The sequence below is a fragment of the Anthonomus grandis genome, chromosome 10 (assembly GCF_022605725.1).
Source record: "Anthonomus grandis grandis chromosome 10, icAntGran1.3, whole genome shotgun sequence".
Lineage (NCBI taxonomy): Eukaryota > Metazoa > Arthropoda > Insecta > Coleoptera > Curculionidae > Anthonomus > Anthonomus grandis.
The window spans coordinates 4,210,605-4,225,044 of NC_065555.1; the positions used below are offsets into that span (position 1 = coordinate 4,210,605).

Consider the following 14,440-nt stretch of genomic DNA (forward strand, 5'->3'; position numbering starts at 1 on the left):
AATTCTGTTAAGATCACAAGGTGATCCAGTAACTATTTTCCAAGTTATCCAGACCTAAATCGAGTCGACAGATCAAAGTCTATTCATCCTGATTTGAGGTGCTCTCACTTAAACCTCAATAACTCCAAAACCGCTTGAGGTATTTAAATGAAATAAACTGCGTTGGATTACTAAAGAAATGATTAACAAATTTCCTTTAGGTCACAAAGTGATCCAGTGACTATTTTCCAAGTTATCCAGTCTGTTATCGAGTCGACAGATGAAAGTCATCTTGACTTGACATGTTCCCACTTAAAATGCAATAACTCTAAAATCGCTTGGATATTTAAGTGAAATGAAGTGCGTTGGGTTACTGAAGTAGTGCGTGATAAAGTTTGTTAAGATCACCAGTTGATTCAGTAACTATTTTCCAAGTTATCCAGACCTAAATCGAGTCAACAGATCAAAGTCTATTCTTCCTGACTCGAGGTGCTCCCATTCAAACCTGAATAACTCCACAACCGCATCAGGCACTTAAGTGAAAGGAAGTGCACTGAATTACTGAAGAAGTACTTAACAAATTTTGTTAAGGTTATCCAGTTACTATTTTCCATTTTATCCAGCCTTTTATCGAGTCGCTAGATCAAGATCATTTCTGGCTCACTCGAGGTGCTCCCACTTAAAATTTAATAACTCTAAAACAGCTTGAGACATTGAAGTGAAATAAAGTGCGTTGGATTACTGAAGAAGTGCTTAATAAATTCTGTTAAGATCACAAGGTGATCCAGTAACTATTTTCTAAGTTATCCAGACCTAAATCGAGTCGACAGATCAAAGTCTATTCATCCTGACTTGAGGTGCTCTCACTTAAACCTCAATAACTCCAAAACTGCTTGAGGTATTTAAATCAAATAAACTGTGTTGGATTACTAAAGAAATGATTAACAAATTTCCTTTAGGTCACAAAGTGATCCAGTGACTATTTTCCAAGTTATCCAGTCTGGTATCGAGTCGACAGATAAAAGTCATCTTGACTTGACATGCTCTCACTTAAACCTCAATAACTCCAAAACCGCTCGAGGTATTTAAGTGAAATAAAGTGCTCTGGATTACTGGAAAAGTGCCTTATTAAAAAAACCCAAGGGTCATAATTGAAAAGTGCTAAACTTTAAGTGAAAACTTTTCACATTTGTGCTTGTTTATCGTCGGTAAAACCGCATTTCCGACTAGAAAAAAGCATTTATCCGTCACTAGGCGTTATCCGATTTCTAAGCGGGCATTTGTAAGCGAGCGGTGAGAGGCTGTAAACCCGTCACCGATGGCGCCTCACTTAATGGATTTATTTCCGAACAAATCCAGAATTTTCCCTCCTGGAAATCGATGAAATTAACAAAAAATTAGGATGAAACCTGAACGGTTTCCAGAGAAGTTTTATTGCTACTTTGAGAGCGTATCTGATCCGGCCTGGATAGCGACAAATGACGTCACAGGATTGCCAACTGAATATGGAAAAAATGACCCAAACGGTCCAATAAAACCCTAAAAAGTAATTTCCGCCATTAACCCTTGACCGTATGTTTTAATTACGGCCTTTTGCTCTCGTACGTTTTCATTTTGCTCCCGTGGATTTTCATCCTGTTTTCCCCCACTTCCCGGCTCGACAATGCCTTAATGGAAAATTGCGATTTATCAGCGAGATGTTGGCACAATAAATTGCATTTTTATGCAGTCTAATTTGAATGAGTAAATTTAAGGGGAATCTTCGTAGAATGTTCTAGGGATATTCGTTTTATTGGTAAAAATTCCTGAAAAGTTAGATGCTGTTAAGTGTTCGAAAATGTTTTAATAAGTAGACGTTTGATTCAAAGTTCAAGCAGCGATTATTTGGACCTACTGCCAAGAAAAGTCAAATATCTTGAAAACTTCTGAAGGTGAAACTATGAAACCAGATGCGTTGTATTAAGAAAACTATACTCTTCAAATGTTGTAAAGGGTGTGAGCAGATCCAAGTGAAACTTTAGAAGTTATCCGGCTTTAAAATTTGACAGTTTAAAGTGCGATTATTCTTAACTGACCTACTGCAACTAAAAGTTAAATAACTGAGAAACTACTAAGGGAAAAACTATGAAACTAGTTGCGTTACATTAAGAAAATTAGGCTTTACAAATGTTATTAAGGATGTAAAAAGATCCGAGTGAAACTTTCGAAGTTATGAGGCTTCAAAGTCAGGTGACAGTTCAAAGAACGATTATCCTTAGTGGACCTATTGCCACTAAAAGTCAAATATTTTGAAAACTACTAAGGTTAAATTTATTAAACCAATTGCGTTATATTAAATATTATTCATTAAACAAACTGCGTTATACTGAGAAAATATTGATTTACAAACGTTTCCAGAATATCAATGGATCCAACCAAAACCTCCACTATCCCAGCAGACCAATTAGGGTTGTTATCTTTCAACAGAAACACTAATAGTCGGAAAGGGCCGTTCGGAAAAAAATACGCATGTCATCAGGGTGAGTTATTATCGTTCATAGTTTGATCGGGAACAGGACGTTCATCAATTCCGGGAAATTCCATTCCTCCCTGAATAATCAGCAATTCAGGCGTTTCCGAGTCTGGATAACGAGCTCGGGCATCAAGAATAGATTAGCAATGTTTCCTTGTATTATCCAGAAAAACGCTGATAATTTCGTACAGCATCGCTCTCATGATGACGTAAAAATAGATGTAGCTCTGCAGCATCTATTGTGATTCGTGTCACTGACTCTATTCACGGATTGTATGTCGCCAATTCCCTCTTTTCCAATTTGCTTTTAATGAATGTTACGTGGACTTCTTTGCTATCGATGCGGGGACCTTCCGGGAGATAAATTGTTGACATTTTGTCAATTGCGCTATTGTACCGAGGGTCCATTATTAAAAGTCAACACAATGATAAGAGTTTAATTTGTGCGCTGAGTTTGGAGGCGAATAACTTGGAAAGTTTCACTTGGATATTTTTAGAACATTAACAATATTTAAAACGTATAGTTTCCTTAATAAAACACAACTAGTTTCATGGTTTTACCTTCAGTAGTTTTCGAGATATTTGAATTTTAGTGGCAGTAAGTCCCTTGGGGACAATCGAACTGTCAACTGACTTTGAAGCGGGATAACTTGTAAAGTTCCACTTGGATCTTTTTACACCTTAAACAATATTTATAAAGCATACTTTTCTTAAACTAACACAGCTAGTTTCATCGTTTTACCTTTAGTAGTTTTCAAGATATTTGAATTTTAGTGGCAGTAAGTCCCTTGGGGGACAATCGTTCTTTGAACTGTCATTTGACTTTGAAGCGGGATAACTTGTAATGTTCCACTTGGATCTTTTTACACCTTAAACAACATTTATAAAGCATACTTTTCTTAAACTAACACAGGTAGTTTCATCGTTTTATATTTAGTAGTTTTCGAGATATTTGAATTTTAGTGGCAGTAAGTCCCTTGGGGACAAACGAACTGTCAACTGACTTTGAAGCGGGACAACTTGTAAAGTTCCACTTGGATCTTTTTACACCTTAAACAACATTTATAAAGCATACTTTTCTTAAACTAACACAGCTAGTTTCATCGTTTTACCTTTAGTAGTTTTCAAGATATTTGAATTTTAGTGGCAGTAAGTCCCTTGGGGGACAATCGTTCTTTGAACTGTCAACTGACTTTGAGGCGGGATAGCTTGTAAAGTTCCACTTGGATCTTTTTACACCTTAAACAACATTTATAAAGTATACTTTTCTTAAAATAACACAATTAGTTTTATCGTTTTACCTTTAGTAGTTTTCAAGATATTTGAATTTTAGTGGCAGTAAGTCCCTTGGGGGACAATCGTTCTTTGAACTGTCATTTGACTTTGAAGCGGGATAACTTGTAATGTTCCACTTGGATCTTTTTACACCTTAAACAACATTTATAAAGCATACTTTTCTTAAACTAACACAACTAGTTTCATCGTTTTACCTTTAGTAGTTTTCAAGATATTTGAATTTTAGTGGCAGTAAGTCCCTTGGGGGACAATCGTGCTTTGAACTGTCAACTGACTTTGAGGCGGGATAGCTTGTAAAGTTCCACTTGGATCTTTTTACACCTTAAACAACATTTATAAAGCATACTTTTCTTAAACTAACACAGCTAGTTTCATCGTTTTACCTTTAGTAGTTTTCAAGATATTTGAATTTTAGTGGCAGTAAGTCCCTTGGGGGACAATCGTGCTTTGAACTGTCCACTGACTTTGAGGCGGGATAGCTTGTAAAGTTCCACTTGGATCTTTTTACACCTTAAACAACATTTATAAAGCATACTTTTCTTAAAATAACACAACTAGTTTCATGGTTTTACCTTTAGTAGTTTTCAAGATATTTGAATTTTAGTGGCAGTAAGTCCTTGGGAACAATCGTTCGAGAATTATGTCAAAAGTCTGCAGCATAAGTACCTTTGAAAAGATATTTCTTAAAACTAAAAGAATTGTTCCTACCAGGCCACGTGACCCACATACGCGTCACGGCAAGTAAATAACCTTACGGTATAATAAGATCCAGAGCCCCGTGAGCTGGAAATCATATTTAGCGTGTTAGTTTTAATTAAAAAATATATTTGTCTGACATAGGAATTGACTAGTAGTAAAATGTTTTATGCGCTCTAACTTCAACAGTTACCACGTATCTCTACTATTGACCGTTTTCCAAACCTCCTTCTTTTCTGACAGACTCAAGTTAGCTTAGTGCGCCGCGTGTACCATAGGTGCGTCACGGAACTGATGTCAAGAACATGATGGAATGCCTGGATCAAAACGGGAAATTCGCTTATAAATACCTTTAATAAAATATTCCTTGACACAAAGTATTTTTTTGTCCAGGCCACATGACGCACATAAGCGTCACGGTAACTAAATAATCTTACGGCAGAGCAATTTCCACGGCCCAGTGAGCTAGAAACTGTAATTGTAATTAAATGAAAAACTCTTAAAACAGAAAAACTGTTAGTGGCAGTATGTCCACTAAGGACAATCGTTCTTTGAACAGTCAACTGACTTTGAAGCCGGATAACTTGGAAGGTTTCACTTGGATCTTTTTATATCCTTTACAGTATTTGAAGCATATGCTTTCCTTAATACAACGCAGGTAGTTTCATAGTTTTATCTTGAATAGTTTTTAAGATATTTGAATTTTAGTGGCAGTAGGTGCGTTAAGGAAAATCATTCTTTGAACTATCATTTGACTTTGAAACCGGATAACTTCTAAGGTTTCACTTGGATCTTTTTATACTTTCAACAAGATTTCTGAAGCATAGTCTCCTTAATGCAACGCAACTAGTTTCATAGTTGTATCTACAGTAGTTGTTAAAATATTTGACTTTTAGTGGCAGTAGGTCTAGTGAGGACAATCACTCCTTGAACTATCAACTGACTTTAAAGCCGGATAACTTCTAAAGTTTTACTTGCATCTTTTTCCACTTTCAACAACATTTAAAGAACGTAGTTTCCCTAATACAACGCAGCTTGTTTGATAGTTTTATCTTAACCAGTTTTTAAGATATTTGACTTTTAGTGGCAGTAGGTCTAGTAAAGGCCAATCACTCCTTGAACTGTCAACTGATTTTGAAGTCGGATAACTTCTAAAGTATTACTTGCATGTTTTTCCACTCTTAACAACATTTAAACAACGTAGTTTTCCTAATACAACGCAGCTAATTTTATTGTTTTATCTTAACCAGTTTTTAGGATATTTGAATTTTAGTGGCAGTAGTTCTAGTAAGGACAATCATACCTTAAACTGTCAACTGACTTTGAAGCCGGATAACTTCTAAAGTTTTACTTGCATCCTTTTACACCCTTAACAACATTTTAAGGTCATACTTTTTTAAACAGAACGCACTTCATTTCACCTTAAGATCTCCAGTACTTTTTACGTTTTTTGCAATTTAATCAAATAAAACGATTTAAAAAACCCGCTCTTTCTCATCCTCTCAATCATCCTCACTTTCCCTCTCCGAAATCTTATTAAGACAGTTTTAATTTCCCAAGAAAAACCCGAATCGTTTAATAGCGTCTTTATTTGCATCGGAAAATGCAATATCCCGAAGGGGTTGGGGAGACGAGTGACGGTGCGAGCGACGTTGCAACTTATTATTATCCCCGGCCATATCATTTCCTCTTGAACGACTTCAGAGCCTTTTAATTTGAATTTTTATTGCTTTTGGTGCTGTGTCAGACTCTTCGATTTACGCTTTTAGTGCCTAAAATACCACAGGGAGTGTTGACAATCCAACAATTGTAATTTAATCTATTTAAACCGTCCAAAAAATTTATATTTATACTCATGACTTATGTGTGGTACCATTGAATGGGTTGGGTGTCGTTCTCTAAAATAAATACGTGTTTTTGTACGTAATTGACAAGAATGACAGCAACAGACAGGAAATTGACGTGACTAAACATACGGCGAGTTTACTTCCCACTAACTAAGCTTTTAGGCAATTTTTCAACCCAAAGGAAACGTGAGCAGCATAACAATTAAACACACACAAGCCCTAGTGACTTCTACAAAAGCCATTCTTGTCCGTTAAGTGATTTAGGTGCTGAAAGTTAATCGTTTGTCAATTAAATGGGGTGGGCGACGCCTTAAGGGACTACTTAGGACTCGTTACCCTGTTATAGCTCGGGATTTTCGTGATTTATGGGATCACAACAAGACGCTGCTATGGTTAGTTCTACCGAAAAAAAAATCCATGCTTAGAGGTACCCGAAACATGAAAAAATCCAAACTTCGACGTTCGATATCTCAGCTCGGTATCTTTTCTCTTAGTTTCGTCCTTCTAATAAATTCACTTTAGGATTTTGACCGAAAATATATAGGGTGGGTTTAATTTAATTCTTTCACCCCCTTACTTAAGGTGTGATTTTTAAGCGATTGTTAGCAGGCTGACATGTCTGACAGTCTGTCAAAAAATTTACTCTCAAATTCTTGTAATTGAAAAAACCCCTTCCCCCAAAAAAACATAATGGAAAACTCAAATTTCCCCAGAAAATACTGCTTCGATTGCGGTGACAACACTGTTAAGGAGAACTTAAAGGAGAGACTTTCCGCGATGCGTGACGACCTGGGAGACCTAAAAAGGGAGTTAGAGATCGAAAAAAAGTTCCTGCAGATTAAAAAAGACGAAATCTACGGCAATTGCGGGTATTTCTCGAAGAATATGAACGCGGAGGTAAGATAGCACCAATGCTTCTCTTTCCCTCACACGCACACAACTATATAAATGACCTATGTGTAACTTATATAATATAGTTAGTGTAAATAAGGCGAGGTATATAAATGTTAGGCAATTCACAGGGATTAAGGGGATAAATCTCGCCCTGTCGGAAACCGCATATAGGAAGGAAACCGTACTCTCTATGATAAATTCACGTCCTTAAGACCGACACGCTCGGGCGTAATTTTATTTATTTTTCGCCACTTTTAATGCCGTCATTTATTTGAAATTTATATGAGGGGTGCGAAACATCCCCGGTATTTTAAGACGTAATGACGTCAAAGCCCCTAGGACATATTCTTTTACGCCTAAAGACAATTGCGGCATCTATTGGCTCTATAGTTAACTAACCGGCATTTGTCACTCTTATTGTTCTAAATTACATACCATATTGGCCTTTTCAGATTAATTTAAGCAATATTAAAATGTTCCAGGATTCCAGGATTCTGATTCATCCAGGGAGCAGCAGGTCGCAACGCATTAGCGAACCGACGAGGGCTAGCAACCAACACATTTCTCTGGATAAGGGGGAACTATTGAAAATCCAGGGGCAGTGCGACAAGGAACTGGAAAACTTGCACAGTTACATCCATCATTTGGGGGAAATCCGGAAAAATTGGTAAATAAGGGAAAATTTAGTTTAAGTATTTCGGGTCTAGTGTATATATTTTGGGGATCTATCGCTCTCTGTCTGACGAACGCAAATCGGAAGAAATAAAAAGGGGAGTCTTGTCGCGGCTTATTTATGGCTTTATTGTTTATCGTTACGGTTTTTGAGAGGGACTGATCCTATTCTAATCAATTTTAGTGCCAAAATTCCCATTTTCCCAATTTATTATGGTTTTTTCACTTAACACTTATTTTTTGTCTTAAAACACTATGAAATCACTAAATCTGTCTTAAAATCTGTGTAAAACATTCAAATAGCCTCTTATGAATATTAAATAAATTAATTAATTAAGAAAAGTGTCGAGCGTTCCTAACGTTTTTTCATAAGAGCCCTCGGCGGACTCCGTGGACCGCTAGTTCCGTCTCTTTTTAACTACTGGGCGCTGCCTCTCCTTTCTCTGTTCCTCTTGTTGTTATACTCTATATTGGAATTCGGTAGGCGACCCAAGGCGATGTTGACACCGTTGCCAAATGTTTCGATTATTTATTAATTTTTAATTTATTAAAAATAACGTAATAAACTTTGATAGACATTTGACACAGTTTGGGGGAAACCCGGAAAAATTAGTACTCATAAAAAATGAAGTCTTGTCGCGGATTACGTCGTTTTAATATAAACTAAATGGCTCATAAGCAGTTTCATAGTCAAATTTTATGTTACGGTTTACCGTTAAGGCTCACGGCTTTTGAGAGGGTCTCACATCCTTTTCTTATCAGTTTTAGGGTTAAAGTTCCCATTTTCATGATCGATTAAGGCCTTTTTAGGGATAAATGCACCACTTAACACCTGTTTCTCATCCTAAAACGCTATAAAATCACTATATTTATAATGGCAAAATCATTTAAACAGGCACTTAAATAAATAAATTAATTAATAAACGCGTCGAGCGTTCCTAATGCTTTTTGATAAGCGCCCTTGGGCGTGTTTCGCAGACCGATTTTTCCATCTCTTTTTAACTAGTGGCTGCGCGGTATCTTCTTTCTCTGTTCCTCTTATTAGCTCCGCCTCCATATTGAAAGTCGGGAGACAGCATTAGATTCATGTAATAGTTGTTCGATTATTTATTAATTTTCATTTTATTGGACAAACATACAGGACAAGAAACTGAAAAATATGGATAGTTAGATAATTAATGATCTGGAAAAAATATGGGCAAATTTAGTTTAAATATTGTACGAGTCTAGTCTACATACTTTGAAGAGCTACCGCTCTCTCTCTAACAAACGCCAACCGTAGTAGATAGCAAAAGGGAGTCTTGTCCAGCTTATTTACAACTCTATTACCGTTACGGCTTACGGTGGTTCTGAGACGTCCTTTTTCCTCATTTTCTAATGAGTTTTAAGTGGAAAATTCCCATTTTCCCGATTTATTATGGCTTTTTTTAGATAAATGTATCACATAACACTTACTTCGCGTCCCAAAACCCTAAATTTATAATCAATTACGCCGGTAAAATCATATTATAAAACATTGAAACAGGCACTTATGAAAATTAAACAAATAATTTAATTATTTCACTGCGTTCGCCCATATCTCCCATACAATTCGAACGCATCGAGCGTTCCTAACGTTTTTTCATAAGAGCTCTCGGCCGGACTCGCACACCATTAGTTCCGTCTCTATTCAACTAGTGGTCGCGCGGCATCGTCTTTCTCTGTTCCTCTTGTTGGCTTCGCTGCCATATTGGAATTCGGGACACATTCAGCGACGTTGCCAAATGTAATTTTTTGATTATTATTTTATTGCAAAAAAATAAACAAATGTTTTATAATGAATGACACATATGCCTCTTTATCCAACACATTGTAACTGGCATAAGCCCGTCCTTTTTTACAATAAATTTTTCTATTTGTCTCTAGGGTGTCGTACAGCCAGAGAAGCCTTAACATCACCCCCAATAGTCAACAGCAGTACAGAAACAGCCGCGAAGAGAAACAGGAAAAACGTCAAAGTGGAAAAGTGTTTTATGTCGATGGAGACTTGCCGATGTAAAAAATGTATTTTTGAGTGCCTGTAATGTGAATAAAATTATATTTATCACTACGAGAACGTATTTTGACCCCACGTATGCACACAAAATAAACGCTCATATTGATGGGTTTTTTAGGTCCCATAAGCGGCTTTGAAGAATTTTTTCTACACGTCCGCCTATAGTGTTTATTCAATATGCAAACAAAATTAGGGCCATGAAAGTGTCCCATAAAATATGGGCGATAAATGTCATATGAATGCTTAAAACCCTCTTAGCCCTAATGAACCCGATAAGCAGAAACGTCAACGTTGACGTTAAGTTTTTAAATTCCACCCAACGGCCAAATACTTCTTGAATGTACACTCTGTATTGGCCACTTATCCCTTTTATGGTACATAAAACCCCTCATGACTGCTATAAAGTTTTATAAATTGGCGTGTCATTGGCAATAAAACTTTTATTAAGAAATATGTAATATAACTGAGAGCTTGCATGTACATAGATATATATATAAATATAAATAATTTTCCAAGCAATTAAATTGGAAAGCCAAGAGATTGAAGTTTAAACTTCCTATAACTCGGAAGAAGTTTTCAAATATATGTCGACCCAGTAACACTATCTGGCGTTCCTCGAGTTAGGAAACTTTAGGTGCAATATATGAGTTTCCCGAAAACGAATAACAGTTTCTGCACCTAAAAGCTTATGGGTGAAACTTAATAACAAATCCATTAGGCTTGGATGACTTTTGGTATATAGAGGGCACACAATGTCGCTAAGAACTAGAAAAATGTATATGATAACGTTTTGTATGTTTAATTTATCCTCAGACAAAGGACTGTTTTAACGGTGGCGTTAAAATGTGTGTAAAACCGTAATATTTCAATATTTTCCTTAAAAGTTCAAATTGGACGATTTGCATAAATGCTTCTAACTTTAAAAGTTTTCAAGGTACAAAAATCCTTGATATCTTAAAGTGTGCATCTCGAAGCATCACAATTGTGAGCGAAAACCTCATGTCCGTACCTCGAATAGTTTCGAGACTATGCCAAGTAATGTAAAATTGTGCATAAAAAAGTTTGGACCAATTGAAAAAATTAATTCTCATTTTTAAACTCAGGTAAATAATCCGTCATATCCCTCGACGACGTCTAAAAAAACGTCAAGAGAGTGGAACTAATCCGAAAATGAAACCGGGGAAAATTCCATCCCAGTGAAAAAGGCACAAAGCGACACACATAAATTAAAAAGTTGCATTCAACTTTACGTTTATAAAAATGACTTTTCAGCTTACACCCGGGGAGATTATTTTAATATGCGTGTAGTGTCGGATTTCCACGGTATGAATACGGGATTTCGACGTTACATTAAAAATATTATTACGACCCTCGGCTGTATTATATGTAAGGAGGTTTGTCTTGTTCACCTTCATGTGCTAGAAAATTTTCCCTCATGAATGTAAGCTATCATAGAGTTAATAAAACCGTTAATAGCGGACATGTAGCAACAGTTAATAGCAAAAACGGTCGGTCATATAACGGACACGTTTACACAACACTAATTTCGGTTTTTGTGCGCCCGACCGTACGTTAAAAGCAACAGAATGTCCATGACACACGCTCAGTTGTGGTTTGTCCTCACCCGAATATCCCGGATTATTTTCCAGGCTAATATCAACCCTTAAATAATGATTAATTAATGTGCAGTGAGACCAGGTAAGTGGCACCGTTACTTACTGTAATTGACAAATTGGCTGTGAAAGTTTGACAAGTGATTGCAAGGACAAAGATACATCTTACCAAAATCAGTGTAATTCTTGAGGTGTCATGAAGTTTCGCATATTCAATTCATCCTTGGCTTACGCTTTTGATTTGCGTGAAAGAATTTTTAAAATATCTTGAGCGGTTGCGGAGATACACTGAAAAATGTGTGTGAAGTTGCTATTCTTAAAAGTTCAAATTGGGTGATTTACAAAAATGCTTGTAGTTTTAAAAGTTTTCGGTGTACAAAAATCGTGAGTACCTCAAAATGTGCGTCTCGGGACGTTTTATATTTGAGTGAAAACCGCATGTGAGAATCTTAAATAGTTTCAAAAATATCTCAAAAAATGTAAAATTTGACAGAAAAAATTGTAGGCCAAGAAAATCACTTGGGCCTAGCGAGTTTTTTCAGCAACAACATTGCCCGAGTTGCTAAAATCTTTACAAAGCAATTATTAATTAGTTAGGACCTATTAATGTAAATTGAAAATAACATGCTTTTAAATAATAGCATTTAGTAATTAATTAAATAAATAAGTTTTATTGTATGTAAATATACCAAAACACGGCGAATTTATGTAGAAAAAGCCATTCGACCCACAAATTATGACGAATTTTGAAACTAAACAGTCGGCTTTAACTGACATCTGTCAACGTCAAGACTGTCATTTGTCAGGGTTGTCAACTGCACACAGATGCCGGCGTTGCCAAATAAACTATTTAAATTATTGTAACTATTCATTTTAAATGGTAAATATTAAATATTTATTTATATTTTGTAATGTCAATGGGAACAATTTGAACCAGTTTTATATTATGCACTTTAGTTATTTCTCATAGGCATTTGGCAACGCGGTCTGTATGACAAGTGACATTGTTGACATTTCCTCCTTCTCCCCCCACTGCCCAACAGCTGATTTCCTCAATAGAGGAAGGCCTCAAAAAGGGCTTTTCTAGCCGCGTACTACCGAATAAGTAACTTTACATTAGTGGTTGTTACATAACCTAAAAACTTCACGTGACCGTTAAAAGTGACGTTGTTGACGTTCGGTTTCGTTGTTGTTACGACCCAGTCCGAGACAAAAAGACCCCGGGGGAGGCCTAAGTGAAGCTCTCGATGCACATATTGTGACTTTAACCCTTAAAATTGAACCCCGAGCAATATCTTTCGATACTATATATAAAGATAAAAATACGTCTCGGGCAAAAACGGCGAAAAGGTAGCGTTATGTTATTTTAAAATCCGAAGATGCTTTTTTAAATTGCATTTTAAAGTTCGATCGCGATTTGTGGCTTGCGGGGTCGGTTTCTCCTAAAGGGAATAAGGGATGATAGGAAAACGCCCTGTGGGGAGAAAAAAGGGCTTATTTTTTATTTTATTTTATAGCCCTAAAGGTCACGTCTTAAGGGACAACCATTAGAACTGGAATATAATGTAAGAAATTAAATCAATGACAGGTGACGTTGACAGATGTGAAATATGACATTAATTATTAATCTAGGGTAGCCCAAACCAATAAGAAGGTCATAAATACGAAACTCTCAGTGATGAATAGTTGCGACGTCCTTTGTGATTAATCATTTGGCTGTAATAAAAACCCCTCGATAAAGTTTTATTTTGGCCCCTTTTTCTCCCTTGTATCCGTCTTTCTATGTACGTTCCGATAACGTGACTGACAGGCCGAAAAAACGATGTTTTGTAACCGGATTTTACACAGTCATTTCGTGTTCATATTTTCTTTTGGGGAATTTTTATTTATTTGACTCAGAAAGGGCCGAGTTTTCTTAGTATTTCGCCGTTTGTTTCGTTCATCTCGGTTAAGTGGTTTTCGAGATATTCAAGTTTTTCGGGAAGCTTCACCTTTCAGTGCTCAAACTTGGACACCACTGCCTAAATGAACCGATATTTCTGAAAATTTTCCTTAGGCTGACTTAAGCTATTAACATTATCTCTAAAGAATATTTTTGTGAATATTATGTTTTTTATTTCATTAGAATATTCCCAATAGTAGTCCAGTTATTCAGCTTTAAAGTGGGTGATGACCTTGCAGGTCAAACACTCTCTTTGGGCACCACTGCCTAAAAAGGTCAATATTTCGGAAAATTTTGTTTGGACTGACTTGAACGATTAACATTATTTGTTTGGAATATTTTTCTGAATATCAGACTTTTTATTTCATTAGAATATTCCTATCAGTGTTAAAATTATTTGAGTTTGAAGTGACTGATACCTTTGAACTCCAAACTTGGTTCTTTATCACCACTCCTTGAAAATCAACAATATACTTAAAAGATTTATTTGGATTGGTTTGAAGTATTAACATTATTTATAAAGGATATTCTTCTGACTATTATGCTTTTGATTTCATGAGAATATCCCTATTAGTTTTCCAGTTAATTAGCTTTAAAGTAAGTGATGACCATGAAAGTCCGTAGCTCAAAAAGTTTCCTTTCAAGCGATTTGGAGCTTTAACAAAACTTGTTCAGACAAGTTTTCTTAATCTTTAGCCGTTTATTTCATTCAGCTGGGTTAAGTAGTTCTTGAGAAAAATTAGTTTTTAGGAAAGCATGCCCTACTATGGTCCGATAGTGTTATCGGACCTAATAAAAACCTCCGTAGCTCACTAAGTTTTCTTCGGAGCTCATTGCACCTTAAACAAAACTTATAGAGAAAAGTCTTCTCAACCTTCAGGTGTTCGTTTCATTATTGTGACGTAAGTAGTTTTTGGGGGAAAAAACAGAACGTAGCTCTAGGACTGTGTACGT

The 14,440-nt window shown here is 36.1% G+C and overlaps 2 protein-coding genes across 6 annotated transcripts in view; one reads left to right on the plus strand and one right to left on the minus strand.

The window, feature by feature from the left end:
• LOC126740912 (acetylcholine receptor subunit alpha-like) overlaps window positions 1-14,440 on the minus strand; it is a 141,706-nt gene that overhangs the window by 95,468 nt on the left and 31,798 nt on the right. The window lies entirely within an intron of this gene.
• On the plus strand, window positions 6,933-9,985 carry LOC126740915 (uncharacterized). Its single transcript, XM_050447104.1, has 3 exons — window positions 6,933-7,227; window positions 7,707-7,891; window positions 9,802-9,985. Exons 1-3 carry the CDS (start codon window positions 7,021-7,023, stop codon window positions 9,932-9,934), a joined length of 525 nt encoding a protein of 174 aa, XP_050303061.1. The 5' UTR covers window positions 6,933-7,020; the 3' UTR covers window positions 9,935-9,985.

Bases quoted from the DNA above. Each gene is read 5' to 3' on its own strand.
- LOC126740915 (XM_050447104.1), top strand. From the start codon at position 7,021: ATGGAAAACTCAAATTTCCCCAGAAAATACTGCTTCGATTGCGGTGAC. The intron at 7,228-7,706 runs GTAAGATAGCAC...AAAATGTTCCAG, and splicing joins CGAAGAATATGAACGCGGAG to GATTCCAGGATTCTGATTCA. The intron at 7,892-9,801 runs GTAAATAAGGGA...ATTTGTCTCTAG, and splicing joins GGGGAAATCCGGAAAAATTG to GGTGTCGTACAGCCAGAGAA.